This window comes from Rousettus aegyptiacus, unplaced genomic scaffold, assembly GCF_014176215.1.
Source record: "Rousettus aegyptiacus isolate mRouAeg1 unplaced genomic scaffold, mRouAeg1.p scaffold_m13_p_8, whole genome shotgun sequence".
Taxonomy (NCBI): domain Eukaryota; kingdom Metazoa; phylum Chordata; class Mammalia; order Chiroptera; family Pteropodidae; genus Rousettus; species Rousettus aegyptiacus.
Window position 1 is genome coordinate 27,625,920 of NW_023416311.1, and position 21,030 is coordinate 27,646,949.

Below are 21,030 nucleotides of genomic sequence, written 5' to 3' on the forward strand. Positions count from 1 at the left end.
GTATCTATCTCCTGCTTGAAGAGTTTCTGTAATGGGGAACTTACTCATCCCGGGATGAACTGAACAGCTTAGTTTTATTTAAGCTTTGATTGTTAAGAGGGAAAAAATTCCTGTCTTGGACTTAAGGTGAAGTTAACTCTACATGAGTTCCCGGCTTTGTCTTCTGGAACAAAGGCCAGCAGTGGATGAGGCTCTGAAACAGACAGACTGACAGTGGGACAAATTGGCTAGGACTTTTCTCTTCTCAGTGTGGTCCAAAGACAGTGCTCAGGAATTTGTTAGAAATGCAAATTCTCAGACAGTACCCCACATCTACTGAGTCAGAAACTATGAAGGTGGGGCCTAGCCATTTGTGTTTTAACAAGCCTTCCAGGTGACTCTGAGGCCTGATAAAATTTGAAAACCAATGCTCTGACAGGGCTCCTGATTGCTGGTACAAGATAGTCTGTATCAGAATCACCTGGGGACATGAACAATTTTACCTCCAGAGATTTTGATTCAGTAGGTCTGGGGTGGGTCAGATAGTATTGACGTGTAAAATACAAGACATCAAGTTAAATTTGAATTTCAGATAGTGAATAATTTTTGGTATAAGTATGTTCCAAATATGAAATTCATGAAATTCAAATTTAATTTAACCACATATCCTGTATTTTTATTTGCCTAATCTGGCAAACCTACCTACTTCTTACAAGCTTCCCAGCAGGTTCAGCCATGTTTGGCCTACATTCTCTACAATCCTTCAAGTATTTGAAGATAGGGATTCTGATAGCCTATATATTCTTATCATCTCCTCATTCTAGACATCACATTTTTGTTGATATAGCATAAGATAACATGTACTTTTGGCAGCCAAGCCACATTATGATATTGACTCAGATTGAGTCTGTGACCATTGAAATCCCCTAAATTCTTCCTAAATATGTCACTTCTAAACTGTATCTATCCCATTTCAATTTGAAAGTTAGTTTTGGACCCAGCTTCAGAATGTGGCATTTCTCACTATCCTGTGTCACCTTAGATTCCTTCCAGCTTTCCAAGCTGTTGATTCTTTTCAGATTTTGACTCTGCATTGATGAGCCTTCTGAGGGCGTAGCCTCAGTGAACTTGATCATCAGGTTGTCAAAGTTCCATCCAGTCAATAGTGAACATATTGGATCAATGGTGAGGACAGAGCTCTGTGGTCTACTACTAAATACCTCCTCTAATGTGGCATTGACCTACTGATTAACTCCCTTGAGCATAGGTCAGTCTATCTACCAGCATGATGTTTCCTTCTCCTTATGAAATCTCATGAGAATTCCTTAAAAGATAATGTCAGATGCCTCACAGAGAGACCCTATGCCTTCAGTAACTCCCTGGTCTGCTAGGCCAGGAACCCCAATTTGGAAAAAACTGGGCTTAGTGTGAAATGACCCCTGGCCTCTACTCAAGGGATTCTCAAGGATCATCCTTTTAATCACCTCCTCGGATTCCCACCTGGTGCCCTCCGATTCACCAGGTGAAGTTGGTAGAATCCACCATATGTACCAGTGAAAACGCAGACCACACTTGGCCCCTGTGCCTTCACACCCCTCTCCTTTCCTTCTTAGTCATTCCTGAAAGATTTCCCTCAGCCTAGCAATCTCACCCAGGCATTCTCCTAGTGGCTGCAGATAGAATTTCCCTGGATCTGGAGGTCTGAGTGCATTCATAACCGTCCCCATCAGCATCTCTTTCCCTGCCCTCAAAGAGCTTGGGCCAAATTCTAGGCTGGGGAGCCTCACCCATGTCAGAGGAAAAGGCACCAGAGCAGCATGGCTTAGAACCCAGCTTTTCCACGGCTCTCACTGGGCCTGAGCACTTTCATCCCACACCTCAGTGCTCCTCCTGCATTGCCAGGTGCTGGGGAGGCTCTGAGGAGACAGAACAAAGGGATGGCCCCTCCTTTCAAAGGACTCACAGTCTAGAACTGGGGTTAGATGCAAACAACAAGTTGAACCTCTGTATCTAAAGAGGTGAGGACAAACGCTATGAGAGTCAAGGAAGGAATGACTCATCCTCCCTCAGAAGTGGGAAAGGCTTCCCAAAGGAGGTGACATTTGGTCTGAGCCCTGAAGGATGAGTAGAAGTTCCCCAGATGCAGAAAAGGGGAACAGGTATTCCAGCACAGGAGAACCACATGGACAAAGACAAGAAGGACTGAGAGTGCTCATTTGGGGACAGATGAACAAGGCTGAGGGCCTGGACATTGGTTGCAGGATGAGGTGTAGCAAGGAGTGAAGCTGCAAGATAGCGTAAGGCGAAGCACGCAGTGGTCTCGAGGGCTGTATTGAGGACCGTGCCAGGTATTCCTCCATCCCACCTGCCACTGTAATTGTCTTCCATTTGTCCCACCCATGTGCACTGGGCTCCACCTGCTCTGGCACTTTCCTGGCACTAATAGCTGCTAAATTGCCCTCAGCCCAGGGGGAGTAAGGCCTGTGAGCCCACAGTAACAGCGAGTGGCAAGAGCTCTCGGACGGCAGCACCAGCCAGAGGGCTAAGTGAAGCTTTCCACAAAGTGGAAAGCATCCATAAAGATGCCTACAAGCAGTGACTTTGAGGACACATAGGAGTCAGGAGAAGAGTGACCCCGGGGAAGGGAGGGGCAAGTGGAAAGATCCGGAGGCAAGAAAGATGGAAAATCTGTTGGGACAGGGGTGAGTTACAGCTAGACCAAAAGGCAGGCCATGTCACCACGGGAAGTCACTAGAGGCTGTTAATCAAGGCATGACACTGTCTGATTTGCTCCTGGACCAATCTTCCAGGTTGCTGATGCAGAATGGATAGAGAAGGCGGGGCGGGCGGCGGGGGACCAGGCAGTACACTGAGGGCAGAGTAGACCAGAGTGAGAAGTTTGAACTGAGGTGGCAAGGTGAGAGGAAGTGGATAAATGTGAGCAATGTTCAGAAGAAGGGATGAGGGACCAAACTTAATAATAAGTGAGCTGCAGCAGGCCAGGGCAGTGGAGATCTCTAAGCTCTATACATGTCCCTGGCTCAGGGGACCACAAGTCAGCACTAGTGGGTAAGTGGGTAAGACAGGTGGGGAACAGGGTTCCTAGAGCTCTTTGTGGGGGCTGGGTTAGTGGGTGATGCTTATGGGGTACCGTAGGAGAAGCCCTGGCGGATCTAGGGTGCAGACCTGGGATAGGGTCAGGCAGAAAGCCAGCAGGGTTTAGTGGTGGAGAGAGGTCAAAAGAACAGCTTTGGTCTGTAAATGCCCAAGAGCCCTTCTCTCCTGAATAGTCTGGATGATGTTCCCAGGCACACGTGGGAATTAGAGGTAAGAGCAGGGTAGTGACATTCTCAGGATCACATAGCAAGGAGTAGAGGAGCCTGGCCTAGAACCCAGGGACTTGGGACTTAAGAAGGTGGCAATATAAAGGAGCTTATGTTCTCATTCCCTTTATAACCTCTTGTGCCTCTCACAGTTGCCCTCTCTGTTCTCTGCCTTCCAATCTCTGGGGCTTTGAACAGCCCCTACCCCCATCTCTCTGAGGCCAGTAAGGCAAGTACGTGTTGGGAATTGTGTGGTAGGGAAGGTCCATCCAAGGTGTCCGGACATGCCCAATCCCTTCTTCTCTCTTTCCACCCCCCTCCACTCCTTCCCTCCTTCCCATCCCACTCCCTGGGAAGGAGGCCTCCCTGTTGCTTAGCAACTAGCAGAGCCTTAGAGGAAAGAAATGGAAATAGCTCAGGAGGTGCCTCCCTCTGTTAAGATAGGTCCTCAGTGTGTGCGTGTGCACACACATGTGTGTGTTTCCACACACATGCATGTGTATATTCTACTTTGGGCCTAGTGTGAAGCCATGCTAATTCCCATGTCACCCTCAGTCTGTACAAGAACAATGTGAAAGCTAATGTCAGCACCACTTTTGGTCACATCCTCAGTAGCAATGTTTCCAGAAGAAAGGAGACAGTTCTGTGGGCTTCAATCTGGATCAGGCCCCCACCTGGACTGTTGGCTTTGGAGAAGTTAGCCCGGTCAAAGTGGAAACTGAAAACTGCATCTGTGGTGGGAATGAACCTGAGCCTGGAGAAGGTTCCACCTTCTATCTCTGGAGAACTGCTCCAGGAGCGGACTGGGAGTGGGGAGCATATATGGTCTGCGATCCCACAGGTCAGAGACAGGACAATGAATGTTTTGAAGAGGGGCATTTAAATTGATCCTGAAGGGAAAACAAGAATAAAACTAGCAAATGAATATTTCTAGAGACCGATATTGTTGCCTGAGGAGTTGCAAGCAGCTGTGTGGTAGGGTCTTGTAGTCAGACCCAAGCATTGGTTCAAGACAGAGAAGTAACCTGGGTGGTTACTAGGTCCCTGGAGATGACTCCATTCCAAGCCAAGAGCCCTCAGAGGCCATCTGGACCGGCCTGCATCCACCTATCTTACAGATAGGGAAAGCCCAGTGTCCAATTCCCCTCATGCTCTGAGGTGTGACCCAAAGATGCAAACTTGCGGTCCACCTCCTCTCCTCAGCCTGAGGGGAAGCGGATTAGAGCCATGAGTGCGCCTTTAAATCTCCAGGATTAACCCGCGCGCAGAAGAGCTTAGCAGGTAGCCAAGAAGTGACCATCCTGCCTCGTGTTTGTGTCCGTCCCTTAGGGCCCAGGCCAGCGGCTCCAGAGCCAGCCGCTATGTCCTCCACCGTTAACAACGGGGCGACCAGCATGCCGTCCACTCCCGACGCTGCGAACGGCTTCCCGCAGCCCGGTGCCTCCTCAGGCAACTGGCCGCGGGCCGAGGAGGAGCTGCGCGCCGCCGAGCCTGGACTGGTGAAGCGCGCGCACCGCGAGATCCTGGACCACGAACGCAAGCGGCGCGTGGAGCTCAAGTGCATGGAGCTGCAGGAAATGATGGAGGAGCAGGGGTAAGCGTGGAGGAGGCGGGGCCAAAGGGCGAGGACCGGGCGGAGGTGGGACCCCGGCGCAGGCGAGCGCGCCTGGCGACCGTAGACCTGAGTCAGGGTAGAGGCCAGAGTCTGAACCATTGGAGTGGAATTATTTTAAGAACAGCCGAACTTTTGTTCATTTATTAGTTTATTAAATCGATAAGCTATCTTGAGCACATGCTCTATGTCAAACTCTGAATTGGGCTCAGATTCACAGAAGTCAAGGAGACAATTCTTGCCTTCCAGAAACATCCAGTCTGGTCGGGAGAGAGGCATGTAAACATCAATCACAACTCAAGGCCTTGGTTTCCCCTTCTATAAAGTGGGTGGATCAAGCTGCCTGGATTCTGCCAAGCAGGTGGGGCAGCCAGTCAAGAAAGCACAATGAGACCTTGCTGTGTGTGAGAGCTGCTTGTGGTTTCTGCAAAGGAATTTAGATTTTACCTTCTCCAGTTCAGAGCTAGTCACAGGGGCACACATGTGTGCCAGGCACGGTGCTGGGCAATGCTGGAACCCAGAGCTGGATTGGAATCACTTCCTCAAATTCCCTCCCCATCTCAGAAAGGAATCAAGCATGTTAACAACCAACTATACCACAAAACAGATTAGAATCACGGTTATCCGACAGGACAGGAGAGGGCCGAGTGCTTCAGGAGCTTAGAAGAGAGATTCTGAGAGAAGATATTTGAATGGACCTTGAAGGAGGAGTAGGTGTTTGTCCAGCTGAGAAGGAGGGGTTGTGAGAGACCTCTCTCGAAAGTCCCAGGGAGATGGAACAGCCCTCACACATGGAGCTAGAGGCAAAGAAACAGAGAACAAAGCCTACTGGTTTATGCAGCTCCAACGAAGCTGGTGGCCCCAAGGCTCTTTTTTGGATCTGCTCTGGATACTCTGAAACAAGTGGGCTGGTTGTGGAGTGAGTCAAAGTTGGGAGCAGGGCCTGCGCATCATACATGCACTGTCAGTGAGCTGAGAAATCAGAAATGCAATGCATGGGATTGGGCATGGAGCCCGATGGGGGCAGACAGCCTATGTAAAGCAGTGCTTCCAAGCCACACTTTTGTCTGTCCATCCAGGCTCTTGGCCTCCCCAAGAGGCAGCCAAGATGTGGCTCATTGTTCCTGTGGACCCCAAAAAGTCACTGAGGCTCAGACAGAGATAGTCACCAGTGGCAGGCCCTGAGTCCAGGGCCACTTGTGGTGTTTATAAGGGAAAGAAAGGGGCATAGGGACTTAACCTCCAGCTGGGGACCAGGTTGGGAAGGGGAGAGTCTCTGCAGAGAAAGATGGATAGTTGGAAGGCTACTGAAAACAGACCAAACAGAGGCTTCCAGCTGGTACTGAAAACAGGTTTGGTGAGCAGTGGATGTGGGCAGAGGAAATGAGATACCCAGGGAAGAGTTGAGCAGGAGCTAGGATGGAGTATCCTTCTGCACAGAGAGCCCCAGGACCTTAATTAAACCTGCAGATCCTGCTGAGTTGGGCAACTCCACGAGTGAAGGGAATGTGGGCCGGTGGAGGTGGTTAGGGAACAGGAGGGATGACTGGGACAGAGGAGGGAGGGCCAGCCTTCGGGTCTTTATTTTTAGAAACTACCCCCTTCCTGCACCCCTTTCCCTTCACTAAGCACCCTGGTCTTCACTGAACCTTTCATTCTGAAAGCCCTCCCCCTCTAGAGCCCTATCCTTTCAGAGAACCCCAAGGCCCCTCCCTCACCAAGCTCTTCTCAGTCTCCAAGCCTCCTCCCCCTGGCTGAATCCACTGCTCTTTCATGAGCCCCAGCCACTCACTGCACATGGGAGGGTCATCGCCAGGTGCAGGTAGCCTCAGGTAGATGGGGATGGCATTGTGCCATGTCCTTAGTGTCAGTCCTCTGGCATCAAGAACCTGTGCCTCTCTGGGAATCACCCACTAGGTCTCCAGATGTTCAGTGAGGGCTTCTTCCCCCAACCCAATCCCTCATAGCGAGTGATCCTTAGATTGGAGTCTCCCACAAATCTAGCTCTCTAATCAGCATCCTGTCCCCTCCCATCTTATAGTGGCGCCCTGGTGGCACAGCCACTCTGAAACTCAATAATCTGGGCTTCCAGCCCAGGCCCGTGACTTTGGACAAGCCACAATTACTCACCTGGAAAATAGGAACCCCTGTCTTCCAGAGTTGTTCTAAGGGTCCTGTGGACTATTCCACATATAGGGCTCCTTCACCCAGCCAGTCCCAAGAAAGTGCTCCAAAACACTAGAGACCTTTGTCCTGTTATCAAATTCAGTCATTAATATCCATTTCTAGAAACACTGATTCATTCGCATTTATTTACCAGGTTCTCAAGCATTTGACAAATATTCCCACTAGTCACAGGAACACACATTCTTTGGACCCATTAAAAAGCAATCCTTTCCTTAATATTGATGGATGGATGGCTAATTCACTGGTGATTGATGCTGCATTGGAGTCGCCCTCCAGAGCAGTCTCTGAGTGTAGACTGCCATCACCATGGGGGTGGGGACAGAGCCCCTAGCCTGAACAATGTGATGCTCCCACCCCAGCGACAAACGTCACCCCACCTACCCTACCCAGGCTCCTTTCTGTGAGGACATGGTGGTGGTAACAAGGTAGACAGAACAGGCTCTGCCCATAAGTGAGCTTGAAGCCTTGAGCCCTCCCCTCTCCCTGTTCTGTTTTCTTACCTATAAAATGGGAATAGTGAGACCGTCCATTCCCTCAGAGCTGCAGTGAAAATCAAATTAACGACCAAGGAAGGAATTACCTAGGAGGCCTGGAACTGGGCAAGGACAGGTGGAATGAAACATTTCCCACTCTGGGGACCTCTTTTAAAATGCATTGTCCTCTCACCCCACGTCAGCCCCAGAGGGTGACCTAGAAGTCCCAAAAACAATAACACATTTAGCACGTCATTCCCATAGAGTGGAGTGGGGACAGAAGAGCCAGAATGGCTGTGGCACTGAGATAGACATCACTGTCCTCTCTATCCTCGCTTACCTGTCCTTGACTTTTATTCTGAGGCTTTGGCCAATGCCAGCCAGGCCTCCTACATGGTCGTATGTTTCCAGGTGCTGCTACTTCCACAGAGAGTGGATGATTTGGGTACCAGCCTCCCTTCCAACTCAGCCTTTGCCTCCTGGGAGAGCAGAGAGACGAGGCCCAGGTGATTCCTGACCTGGCAGTGTTCTAGAGTAGAAAAAAGCAGTGAGCCTGGGATAGCTAGATTTCTGTTTCCACTACTCTGGGATGAGAAAATAAAAAAAACACCTCGGTCACTACAATTTATTGAGCACCTATTATGTGCCAGGCACTTCGCAGAGAGATTTATATGCATCATCTCTCTTCATCTTGATGACAACCTTGAAAGGCAGGTTATTATCCTACTTCACGGATGTAGGGACTAATGCTAAGAGAACTTTCCCAAGGTCATAAAGCTAGAAAGTGGGGTGCAGGGGTAGCGGGTGCCAGGACTCAAAAGCAGGACTGCCTTTCTCTCCTGTCTCACCCCTTAATCACTGTCCCATGTGGCCTCATCTGAAAAGATTGACTTCAAGAGATATCAGAGGACCTCTTTGTCCAATAACTTTTATCATCCCTGGGTCCCCAGCTCCTCCCAGCCAGAAACTCTGGGGCATAGAGGGGTTCTCCCCAAACTTTCAAGTTGGTTCAATTCAGAACCCCAACACCCCAACAGCAGGTGCTAGAGTTAGTCAACTTGCCTTAGATCTGCTGGCTCTGGTATGAGCCCTAAGTTCCTACACATGTCCTGCTCCAGGTCTTAATGAAACCCACCTCCTAGCCTCACATGCACCATATAGGCTCCTGGCCTGAAGCCTTTCCCACCTAACTGGTGATCTGGCCCAGCCTCATTCTTGGCCCACCTTCTCCTCAGCCCCACCAGATCCAGGGCCACATACCAATGGTCCAGCCAGCCTGTGTCTCCTTCCCAGGGATCTATGAGTTAGGAGCTGGGCCATGATAAAGGGCCTATGCTATTTGTCTCGGTACTGGTGACAATGACAAGCTGGTCTCCTGAGGAGAAAGTGAGATGGGAACAGTTCCTCTGTGCCCACACTGCTCAGAGAGAAGCCACCACCCCTTCTTCCTGGGCACCAGGCCAGCTTAGACGTCTGAGAGCTCTGCACTGCTCAATGCACAAGGCCAAAGACCCTCCAACCGAATGCTAAACAGGAACTAAGGTGGACACCATGAGCCAGGGCCTAGAGCTTGGTGAAATTGAATTAGAGGTGTAGGCACAGTTTGGCCTAAGCACCAACCCCCTATACACAACTCCCCACCTCCCTGTGATGGGGGTGGGGAGTTGGAAAAGATAGGCCTCTTCCCCTGCCAGGTAGGATGCAATCCTCCCTATGGTGGGCCACAGGGGTTTCTGAACTTGCAGAGGGTCAGACCCTAGCTGGGGGTTAGGGAACACCTGATTGCGCTCCTCATCTATCCCCCCGCAACATGTTTAATCAGTCCCCAAGCCCCAGCCATTCTCCCATCTAGACAGTTCTTTGTACCCTTTCCCCCTCCTCCATCTTCAGGCCCACTGTCTAGCTCTGACTTCACCATCTTCTGCATGAACCCTTGCAGTAGCCCAATGCCAGCCTCCCTGCCTCCAGGTCCCTCTCTTTCAGCCACACAGCCACCAAAGCCATCTTCCCAAAATGAAAATCCAACCTTCAAACTCATCAATGCTTTTCCATCACCAGTACTCATTTATCAAAAATCTTGAGTGCCACATGTGGCAGGTAATGTGCCCAGTGCTGGGGACACAATGGCAATCCAGACAGACAAGATGCCTGCCCTCAGGGAACTCCCAGGCCAGTGCAGAATACAGAGGAGTCAACAGATAATGACTAGCACATGAACCACCTGCCAGGATCCAGGATGTTCAGGTTGCTATGGAAACACAAACATCAGCACTTAACCTGATCAGGGGGTATTTTACGCTGCTGTAAACACCCCATGAATCACATCTTTGTGCTTAGCCATGATTATTTCCTCAGGGTAAACCTGGAAGTTAATTTATGAGTCAAAGGTTGTGTTCATTATTTAAGGCTTTTGAAAAAGAATTGCCAAGTTGCTCTCTAAAAAGGCAGGGTCAGTCCACAAATGCTTGTTGAAGGAGAGGAGGAAAGGATTGCAAATAGAAGGAAGGAGAAAAGAGGTGGGGTTCCTGAGAGGGAACAACATACCATTTTCATGGACAGGGTGAGTAAGGGGAGGGGCCTGGGCCTGCTATGTGGACAAAGAATGAATGGTGAGTGGATGACATAGAGAAGACAGGACCACCGTTGCTATTAGCCACCATGTTTACTGTCCAGGACAATGACCTACATTCCAGAAAGGAGAGAGAGTGGGGCCTGGGACCCCAAGATTCATTCAGCAGTAGCCACTGGACACCTGCTCTCTGCCGGGCACAGGGCAAGGGACTGGGTGAGCAAAGACCTCCCAACCTGGGCAGCATGGACACAGGCTAGAGAGAGAAATGTCAGAGGAGCTGGAAAGCTGGGACAGAGCTGTCACAGTGGTACAGTGACAGAGGATGATGACCAACCCCAAGGTGCGGTACCAAGGATAAGTAGTAGAAAATTTTGGACTTCGGTCCTTAGCCTGAGATCTAGGTCAGGGAGGGAGGAGAGAATAGAGAACTGAGGAGCTTCCATTCAAGGCCCAGACTCCATCTATCCCCCGCCCCTAACCACTACAGAGGGAAACAATGGATATAGCACTGGGATTTCTAGCAAGCCACTCGGCAGCCTTGCTCTTGTAGAGATGGGGATGCTCTGAGGGCCTCCCAAGGCTATTGTAAGGATAAGATGTTCTTGAGGCCAGTAATTGGCCGGAGGAGACGAGAATGAGGGTGAGATTGAGCCAAAGCGAAGTATGAAACAGGCTTTATTGGGGTCTGCAGATGAGGTTCACTGGTCCCGAGGAAAGGGGCCAGGGAAGTCGGGCGTGTCTGGGGTATAGGCGCAGTTTTTAAAGATTTTTGACCCAAGATGTTGGTGGGGTTACAGGGCGGGGACTTTTCCATTTGGCCGATCTCGCCACCCAGGAAGCCTCCGCTGTAACTTTGGTCATGAGCGCTCAGACTATCTAAGATATTGAGCCACCTTCCCGCTGGCGTAATGGCGCCCATGAGCAACAGAACAGCCAGGAAAGCAGAGAAGGCTCTGGATTCTCATTTCTCTCCTAAAATGACTCCAGGGAGTGACTGCAGCCTGAATGTCAGGCGGAGGCCAGGAGGAAGAGCGCAGCCTCACCCAGTCAGTCTCTCACATCTGTGAACATCTCTTCCTTTAGTTTATTGATTTGTTTGGCTGTTTGTTTGTTTAGTTGGTTGGTTGGCTGGTTTGGTACTAAGTGGGCAGGACTTGAGCTTCCCCAAAACTGAGAGCCTTGCTTGGTGGTGTGCCCGTGGACAGAACACTGCAAGGTGGAAAGAGCGCTTATGCCTGGGGAATGGGGTTGGGCTAGGGTGGCAGGCAGGAAGGGAACCAAAACCCAGATAGCAGCCCTTACCCTCCTTGCACCCCTGCAGGTACTCAGAGGAGGAGACCCGGCAGAAGGTCAGGACTTTCCGGCAGATGCTAATGGAGAAGGAAGGAATGCTCACCAGGGAGGACCGGCCTGGAGGCCACATGTGAGTGCTGCCTGTGTGGGGGCAGGGGAAGGGAGGATGCAAGCTCAGGCAGCAGCTGGGTGCCGGAGGGGCCTTTCCAAATGCTCCCTCTGGGGTTTTGGAGGTGTGCGTGAAGAAGAGAAGAGAGGCAGGGACCCTGCCCATGGGAAGCTCCAGCTTGGCTCAGGTATAAGGCAGGGGCTTCCGGGCACTGGGACATCACGGAGGGCCTACCCCTTCTTCCCCAGGTTCTAGCTATGGCCCAGCAGTGGGGGAGGCAGTCCAGACCTCAGCTTAGTGAATTCTGGGCTACAAATCAGGAAACCTGAGAAATGTTCTGACCCCAGCATTGTCACTGGCTGACAGTGTGACCACAGACTAGTTCCTCTGCCCCAATTCTTACACTTGTACAATGGGCTCCAGAGTAAACACGTACACTGGAAAGTAAGAACCAGCACACCAAATGCCATTGCTAGCATGGCTGAAGTCCTGTCAGGGAAAGAGAACATGGGCTCTGCGGGGCTCACGTCTCTGCACCTGTCACAACTCAGGAGGAACACCAGTGTGCTATGGGCCCCCAGGCAGGCTTTGGATCGAACAAAGAAGTTACAGGGAGGTCGGCTTTGTCTCAGATTAGAGAAGAACTGGGAACCACTCAAAACCATACAAAATGGAGCAGGCTGCCATAGGAGGGCGGGGCAGCCTGTCCCTGCAAGAGTCTAGGCTTGGCTGGATGGCCGGATGCTGGACAGGCAGTGCAAACTGAGGGAGTGTCATTGAATCCACTCCAATCAATCTTCCCCTTGCTAAGCCTCTATGAGTCCACCCAGTTCTGGCATCCTCTGCTTCTCTGGCTGGAAGTAAAACAGGTTCAGTGAAAGGCTGGGGTAAACACGCTGGTCACTTCCTCCAGAGGAGGACTAGTTTGGGTATCTTGCTGAGGTCCTGAATCTGTCACTTTTACTCACACAAAAATAAAACAACAGCAGCACTTTCTGAGAGATGTTTTCATTGCTGTTGTCTTGAGGGCAAAGAGTGTTGCGGTAATAATGGACCTCAATGGGCAGTAGGTGGGAAGCCCTTTCTGCAGATCATCTGGACTGCTGGGGGCTCCAGGGGTTGTGGATTCCTCCACTTTACTCCACTTAAACCTCCCCTTTCTGGCTTGGGTAGGTGCAAAAGCAGAGTCAGAGCAGCCTCAGGCTTGTGACCTGGAAGAGCCAGGCTCAGCTGGCCTCTCTCTCCTCCCCATTTCTCGCCTCCCCACTGGTGGTGAGAGGTGACGCCACCACTAACTTCTTCTTCCCAGACTCCCAGAACTCACAGTGCCCTCAGCAACTCCTGGCTTCCCCTTCAGTGATGTTGCAAAGCAAACCAGCCCTTCTCTTCATTTCTCAAAAATCTTGACAATCAGATTCTCCCATTGCTGCCTGCCTGCTCCACATCCTAACCCAAAAGTCCTGGCCTTCTGACCAGTGCCCCCACAAAACACTCCAGGGCTCCTCTGAAAATCACCTGCTTTTCTTGCCTCTTCCACCCAGTGTGAGAGTAGGAAGCCCCCTCTGACTCTACCTGCCACCTTCTCTGGCCCTTTCCAGCATAGGCCTGCCCTTCTTCCCACCCCCTGGGCTCCTGCCTCTTACTCTAATTCCTGTCCTTCCTTAACTCTGCTTTCTCCTCTCCTTTCTTAACCAAATTTTGGTAGAGTATGTAGCATGCATTATCTCTACTTCCTTAAGCCTTGGAGATCTGGCTTCTTCCCCCCACAACTCCTGTGACCTGCTTGGGTCATGGACACCTGAGTCCTACCTCCCATAGCCCATGCTTCTCTGCAGGTGCCACAATTGTGCTTCCTCTGTTAGAAACCTGCTTTCCCCAATGGCTTCCAAGATGCAGTCTTCTGTGAGTTCCTCCTGTCCCTCTGACACCTTCTGCTATCTCCCTCACTCCTGCTCACTCCCCAGATGTTGGTTCCCCCCAAGGTTCTGTCTTGTCCTCAGGTCCCCGGGGATCTCATCCCTTCCACGGCTGGAACTCTCTCCTGTTAGTGGATGACTCTCAAGTCTTTTCCAGTCGTCTTGATCTTATCTTTCCATGAATGAATGAATGAATGAATGGTGTATTTAAGAACTGGGACACACTAGAAAATATGCCATGGAAAGGTTGCAGTGTCTCCATCATCAAAAGAAATGTACTTGAGGACCATGCTGCACGCCTAACCCTGCTAGTGCAATGAGGGAAGAAGAAAGGAGGGGAAGATGTGCCTCCAGCTCACTGGGTGGAAACACAAACCTGAAACCTGAAACCTGAAACTAGGAATCACTGGCAACTCCAGACAATGTGGTTACTTGGACTATTCAGTGGGGGACATGGTGGGACAGGCCAGGGTTGTCAATCAGGAAAAATTTCTTGGAACAGGCAGTGTCTGGAAGACTCGATGTTGGAGAGGACTACTGCTCTGGAGGCAGGGGAGAACAAAGACTTGGCAGGATCTTGGGATGCTATGAGAATGTTAGCTTCATGAGGTCAAGATCTTCGTCAGTTTTGTTTACTGCACCTAATCTCTGGTGTCTAGAACAATGCAGCTTGCCAGTTTTCCCGAAGCCTCAGTTTCCTCCTTTACATAGTGAAGAGTTTCCACCAGAAGGCTTCTTTTAGTTCAGGCAGCCAAAATGGTGTGAAAATAGCACTCCAAACAGTGACTGCAACAAGCTAAGGAGACTGATAGTGCACTGGATTACTCAGGGGCTGGGAGGAGCTGTTTGTGGTGCTGAACCCAAGGCCAGAGGCAGAGAGGTGATGGAGGACTGGCAACAGGTTGGTCACGTGCTTGCCCTCCTGTGGACCTTCGCTTTTTAGCTAATGAGTGTGCAGTAGTGAAGGAAGAGTGTGGGTTCTGCCATCAGACACCCCACCTGTCCAAACCTCTAAGTTAAATGCTAACCCGCTGGGCTCTGGATCCCAGCTCCACCAGACCTCAACTGTGTGACTTGAGCAGGTCCTTGACTTCTCTGGGCCTCCAGTTCTTTACTTATAAAATGGAGATATCAGTAGCTATCTAATAGGATCGTTGAAGAAATTAAATGAGACAATGAGTGTGGGTGTGAGGAATAGTTGCTAGCACACGGCAGACATGCATCACTACTAGATGATCGCCACCACTGTCTTAGTCATCTCAGGCTACTATAACAAAAACACCATGGGCTGGTAGCTTATCAACAACAGAAAATTATTTCTCACAGTTCTGGAGGCTGGAAGTCTGAGATTATGGTTGGGTTCGGGTAAAGAATGTCTTCTGGATTGTCGACTGCTACCTTCTTATATCCAGAAATAACAAAAAGAAAGCTAGCCAGCTCTCATACCTCTTCTTATAAGGGAACTAGTCCCATTCATGAGGGCTCCATCCTTATGACCTAATTATCTTCCAAAGGCTCCACCTCCTAATACTATCACATTAGGATTAGAGTTTCAACATACAAATTTAGGGGGAACACAAATATCCAGTCTGTAACAACCACAATCCCCATGATCACAGGAAGACCTGGCAATGTCAAGAACTAGATTTACCTTAACTTATTCCCCTCTGCCTGGCTGTCTCCACCCCCTCTGGCAACTGTAGGATTCTCTCAGGAATCTATGAAGCCCTCTCACCACCTAACAGCCCCTACGCTCATGACTTTGGCTTCCTCACCCTGATACTCCACCCTGACTCATTGGCTGGTCATTTGAAATGCCCTCTTAGAGGGAGGTGACAAAGAAGAGACAGATAAAGGGTCTCCACACTGTCAGGGAAGGGTCTGATTTTAACCCTGTAAGGGCCCGTAACACCTCTCACTCAGGAAAGGGTCTCAACAGGGTCAGAGTCACTCCCAGAGTTTTTTTGTCGCCATGAATCATCCTTTCTCCTTAAGTTAATTAACTGGTTTGAGTGACAGTCTCTTGTGACAGTCCTCCCTCCGGTCTACCCTCCATACTGGATACCAGAATGTCACACTGCTGCAGTATCTGGACCTGATCCCATAGGTGGTTGGAGCCAGTGGGAGGCTTTGAGAGGTGTGATGTGGTCAGACAGCTGTCTGAGGACTGCCCCTTTTGGAAGATAGATCAGCTGGGTGAAACTGCAGGGAGAACAGTGGGGCAGCTGGCACTCTATTCTGGGGGAGAGAGGTGATGGAGACACGTGAGATCTCAGAGACATGGAGAGAGAACACACTTTTGTCCTTGGAGATAATCGATGCGGGGAGTCCTATTTCGCCCCCAGAAACCATCTGTGGCTTCCCATCATCCATGCAACTGAGTCTGGACTCCCTGGCCTCCACACACTAGACTCACCCTGGGCTCCCACTCTCAACATCACACAGCAGCCAGCCTGACCTGCTTGCATGCAGTTCCCTACTAGGCCCCACATATTCTCACTGCCACACCTTTGCCCTCAGCCTGAAACACCCTAGGCCCTTCTGCACAGGTCTAAAATTACTCTATCATCCAAGGCTGCCTTTAAAAACCACATGCCTACATTCTGGGATAAAGGTAAAACCTGACTTTTTGGAATATATTCAACGTTTTCTTTACTTCTTGTGGCTGCTATCAGTTCTTTTTTTTCCCTCACTCTAATAGACAACAACTTTTAATAATAATTATTTTCATAGTTATGTAATATAACAAAATGTTTGGGAGAAAGGATTTATAGAAACAAAATTCCTAAGTTGCTAACACGGTGAGCAAATTCATCTTTTTTTCTATGCAGCTACTTTTATACATAGTGTGATCTCTCTGTGCTTCAATTTTTTACCTATAAGATGGGAATATTAATGGTAGTACCCATGTCAGAGGCTTGTTCTGAGCATTAAATGATTAAATGAGACAAAAACATGTAAAGTGCTTAGTACCTGGTACTTGTGTTAATAATTATAAAATGCAGTGTCATATTTTTGCTCTGCATTGTGAGGAGCTGGAGGAGAGGCCCCAGGACTGACTCAACCTTGTTTTTACCACCACGAACCCCTACCCCTTTCTCCAGGCCCAAGCAGGCCTAGCATGCTGACTGTGTGAATGAGCAAAAAGGGCAGAGCCACTGTCTGAGATCTGCCCCTCCTCTGTTTGGACTCATTCATCTGTCTTTTGGCCATTATGCTCCTGGATAATGGGGAACAGAACCAGTTAATTAGCAAAACTGCTGGCATGAGGAGGAACATGTGACAGGCAGTCTTTTCCCAGGTCAGAACCTTGCCCATGGCGGCCAGTCCAGCACGTGTTCCGTGTGGTGCTGTGTTTACCCTCAATACTTTCTTCGCCCCTCTGCTGTAGACTCTTTGGGCCTGCTTTGGTCAGCCCTGTGGAGCTCGATTTGTTCTGTCACAGGGAGGGACACCTACCTAGCCTACTATTCCATGGACATGGTGAGAAGTAAACTAGATCACGAACATGAACTTAAGAGCAGAAAATGTTAAACAAATCTAGAACTCAGCTCACACACTCACAATTGTGTCTAGAAGTAGGGAGGAAACAACTAAGCTAACATCTACAGCAGGGAAGTCCAGCCAGCCAGGTCAAGGCTGTACTGTTTACACATGACTTGTCAAAGCTAACTGCATGAATGAACTTATATTTTCTACTTAAAGGTCCTAAAACCACAGGGATGTTCTTTTACCTCTCTGGGACTCAGTTTTCTCATTTGTAAAATGAGGGTCGGTGCTGTTTCTCGAAGTAGCTCTGCATTTGTAAACTGCAGAGAGCTGTTTAAACATTAGAGAACATTATTGTTAGTGATATTATCAGTCAGGAAAGGCAGAATAGGAGAACCCAGGGTTCTAGCCCTGGGAGATCTGCAAAGCAGATGTAGTGGAACCAGCCCCACAAAGCCAGTAAAGGAGGCCTCAGCCTACACACATTGATATCCCTGGAACACCCAGAACAAGTCTTTTCAGACGGTTCTGAAACCTTGTGCCTCCTCCTGAGCAGGCTACTCATATCCTATGCCTTTCTTTCAATGCTCTCAAGTAAACCTCCCAAAAGGGACTGAAGAATGAGAGAGGCCAAATGATAAGGCCCCAGGGAAGGAGGATGGGGCAGAAGAGAGGAAGTGCTGTTCCTGGGACAGAGGAAGAAAGAACAGATGTCCCTGGGGGTGTGGTCAGCAGAATGAGGAGGGCACAGTGAGGGTCTGTCAGTGGCTAACTCAGCTGGGATGTTAGGAGGCAAACAAGGATCCCTGCAAAAGGCAATGCCCAAACTGAGCTATTTTTTTATTTTGTGAATAACTGTCCTCATTTTTGTGTCTGAATAAACAGAAGCCCCTCCTCCCACTGACTCACCCACACAACGTCCCTCCCTCGGAGTGCCCTTAAGTTTTGCTAAAGGCTATGTTTTATATGTCAGGTGTTCGTGTGGCTGAGGGCTGCAGGGAGGAGGAGATGAACCCTGGTAGGGCGAGGGCTAGCTAGGCCGGCGAGTTGGAGATTTCAGGGACAGGAACAGGGGGTGGGAGGCCACCGGCTTTGGGAAGAAGAATGTGGGGAAGAGCAGAGAGGTTTGAATGAAGGGATGTGGGGGTGTTTGACTCCGTGGGGGTGGGGGGAATAATATGAGCCTCTCCTCCATCACCCCAGAAAAATCTCCTGTGCCACCTGGGTGACTTCAAGGCTGCCAGGCCAACTTGGTGTTTAGGAATTGAATGACATTCTTGAGATTTAAGATTAGCAGATTAGTGGGTGATCTGCTGGAGATTTGCTCCTGAAAATTCTTTTCCCTCAGTAGCTGTAGTCTGCCTTCCTTGCCCTGTCTCTCTTTCATGTGTAACAACTGCTTTTCTCCCTGGAAGAGAAGGTGTTGGTTGATGTATGTCAGACAGAGGCTCCTCATCTAACAATGGCAACCATGTGTGGGACAACAGGAGCTTCAAAGACAGAATCTCACTTAATCCTCTCCTCAAAGCTGGGATTTCCTTTTCCTTATTGAATAGATCAGGACCTCAAAGCTCAGTGAACTCGATGCTGAACCTGTCTGAGTCCAAAGCTCACATCATGTCCTTAACGCTTTGCCATCCAAGACTAGGCCTCCGTCTCTTGGGGCAGGAAAAGAATGAGCCAGGTGAATGGCGTCCAGGAGTGAAGGTGGTTCTGCTGAAACCAGAGCTGAGCCTCCATCCGGGAGGGGCACTGTCTGAGCCAGCATGGAATGAAAAATAGAAGGCAGGGGGCACCACCTTGGAGCCATTACTCTGGAGCTTGGTCTTTGGAGGGTTACTTCTGGGCTTGTTCAATAAAAAACAAAGTTGCACAGTGAGAAAATTCTCCCCAAAGCCCTATAACGCAGTTATCACTTTCATCTTGGAGAAGAGGCTCAGAGAGGGGGGCATGACAGGCACCAGGTTACACAGTGACTCAGGGACAGCGTGTGACGAGAGCACGTTTGCAGCTTCAAAGCTCATGGGCTTCCCTTAAGCCCAGTAGCCTTTTGGAAAAAAAAGCATCATTCTTCAAAGTGCCCACAGGGTGCAAACATCTGTGACAGAAGGCTGGGGGCTCCTGAGCCAGGAGCAGGGACAGGAGGGGGGGTCCCTACCGAGTGTAGGGGAGTGCTCTGCAAGATGGATGAGGTGTATCGGAGGTAGGCAGAGTGCTGGGGCTTGAATCTGCTGCGATCAGGCAGTGATTGATGACAGCCTGGCAGCAGAAGAGCAAGGAGGCCTCCGGAGGCTGCAGACAGAGGGCGAGGAGAGGCCACGAATACTTCAGAGAAGCAGCCAAGGCTGGAGGAAGGAGGGGCGCAGGGGAGGGAGGCATTCAGGCAGAGGTAGGTGGCTTAGGGACTTGGACAGCAGGGTTAGGGGAAGACATATCAGTGAGGGAGGGCACTCATTAAGGGAAAAGGAAGGCTGAGGAGGAGTGGGCTAGGAGAGGGACTAGAATAGTGAGGTTAAGGGGGACAGGGATGGAAGAATGGGACTCAATGAGGGAAAAGGGGCTGGGTGAGGGGGAGTGGGGCACAATGAATGGGACTGAGGGATAAAGAGTAAGCACAGGGAGGGGACTCCTCGAGGAGAAGGGCCTCTCTCAGGAGAAGGGAGCTCACTGATGAGAGAGGGAGAACTTAGAAGGAGGATGGCTAAGTGAGGGGGAAGCGCTCAATAATACTCTTCTCTTTCGCAACTATGGCACCGTTGAGGCTGGGGAGCCTGTGAGGAAGGCTCCCTGTTCGGTTCCCCAAATACCCGCCTGACCCTCTAGGGGTCGAGGCCGCAGATCCCAGAGCCGGACGTACCCCGCCGACCTCAAACCTTGCGGGGAGGACCAGGCCTGGAACACTGCGCTGAAGGGACAGCGGGAAGGCCCGGTCCGCAGGGGTTGGGTGCTGAGCGTCCCTGTCCCCAGCAGCGTGGCGGAGACCCCGCTGCTACCCGAAGGCGCCGAGCCAGACCTGGAGTACGCACCCTTTGACGAAGACGACGGCCCGGTGGACTGCGACTGCCCCGCTGCTTGCTACCGCGGGCACCGGGGGTACAGGTCAGAGCCCAGAGCGCCTCGGGTGAAGGGAAAAGGACAGGGCGGCGTAGGGCGGGGCTGTCCCACCCCCTCACCTCCGCCCCACCCCTCGCCCCTTTTCACCCAGGACCAAGCACTGGTCCAGCAGCTCGGCGTCGCCCCCTCCCAAGAAGAAGAAGAAAAAGAAAGGCGGCCACCGGAGGAGCCGGTGAGAGCGCCGCCCGGCGGCGGGGAGCGGGAGGGGCCCGGTGGGTTCCCCCAGGTGTCCACCCCTCGGACCGCAAGGACATAATGCTGCATTTGTCAGCCTTCCTCCCTGAGCCCTGCTTTCCTTGCTGAATCCCTCCCCCCTCACTGTGCTACCCTCCAACAAAATGCCCTCCCCCTAACTTTTCCCCTTGCTCGACCCACTTCCCTTTAGCAAGCTTCTCTTCCCACTGAATTTCTTCTCTTCACCAAGTCCCCTCCCCTCACTGAGTCCCCCACATTGGCACTCATCAGCCCCAGAACAAGACACACTGACCCTGCCCCTGTTTTGGTCCACTGTGGGGTACCCTTCTGTCTTTCCCCAGCGGTCATGCATCTGTCACCACAACTGCCAGTAGCCTGGGGAGGGCGAGTTTGGCTGGGTCTCGTCTTTGCTTCCTCATCTCTAGATCCTTTGCCCCTGTCCTGAGTGAAACCCTGGAAAATATCTGGGGCCCCAACTAACTCCTTCCAACTGTCTGTCCTTCTTTATTCCCTGGCCCTCAGCAAAAAAAGAAGACTAGACTCCGAGTGCAGGTCAGTGATGAAGGCGGGCAAGGATTGGGGGAACGGGGAGGTGGCTATCTATAGATGGGTGAGATTCCAGGGCCTTCCTCCAGAGGCAGGAGGCCTGGCACCTCAGGGCCTGGACCCTGGACACCACCAGCTTTTCCCCACAGAGGCCATAAATTCCATTACAGCCTCTAACCTTTAGGTTTGAAACAGTCCTCTCTTACAATGCCAAGGGGGCTG

General features: G+C 50.8%; 1 protein-coding gene across 1 annotated transcript in view; it reads left to right on the forward strand.

The window, feature by feature from the left end:
- The window catches only part of SRRM3 (serine/arginine repetitive matrix 3), a 57,799-nt gene that overhangs the window by 15,338 nt on the left and 21,431 nt on the right, over window positions 1-21,030 (forward strand). Inside the window, 5 exon segments of the mRNA XM_036225565.1 lie at window positions 4,632-4,896; window positions 11,468-11,569; window positions 19,924-20,052; window positions 20,159-20,239; window positions 20,785-20,814. Of these exon segments, the coding sequence (XP_036081458.1) occupies window positions 4,664-4,896; window positions 11,468-11,569; window positions 19,924-20,052; window positions 20,159-20,239; window positions 20,785-20,814 (575 nt within the window). The 5' untranslated portion in view covers window positions 4,632-4,663.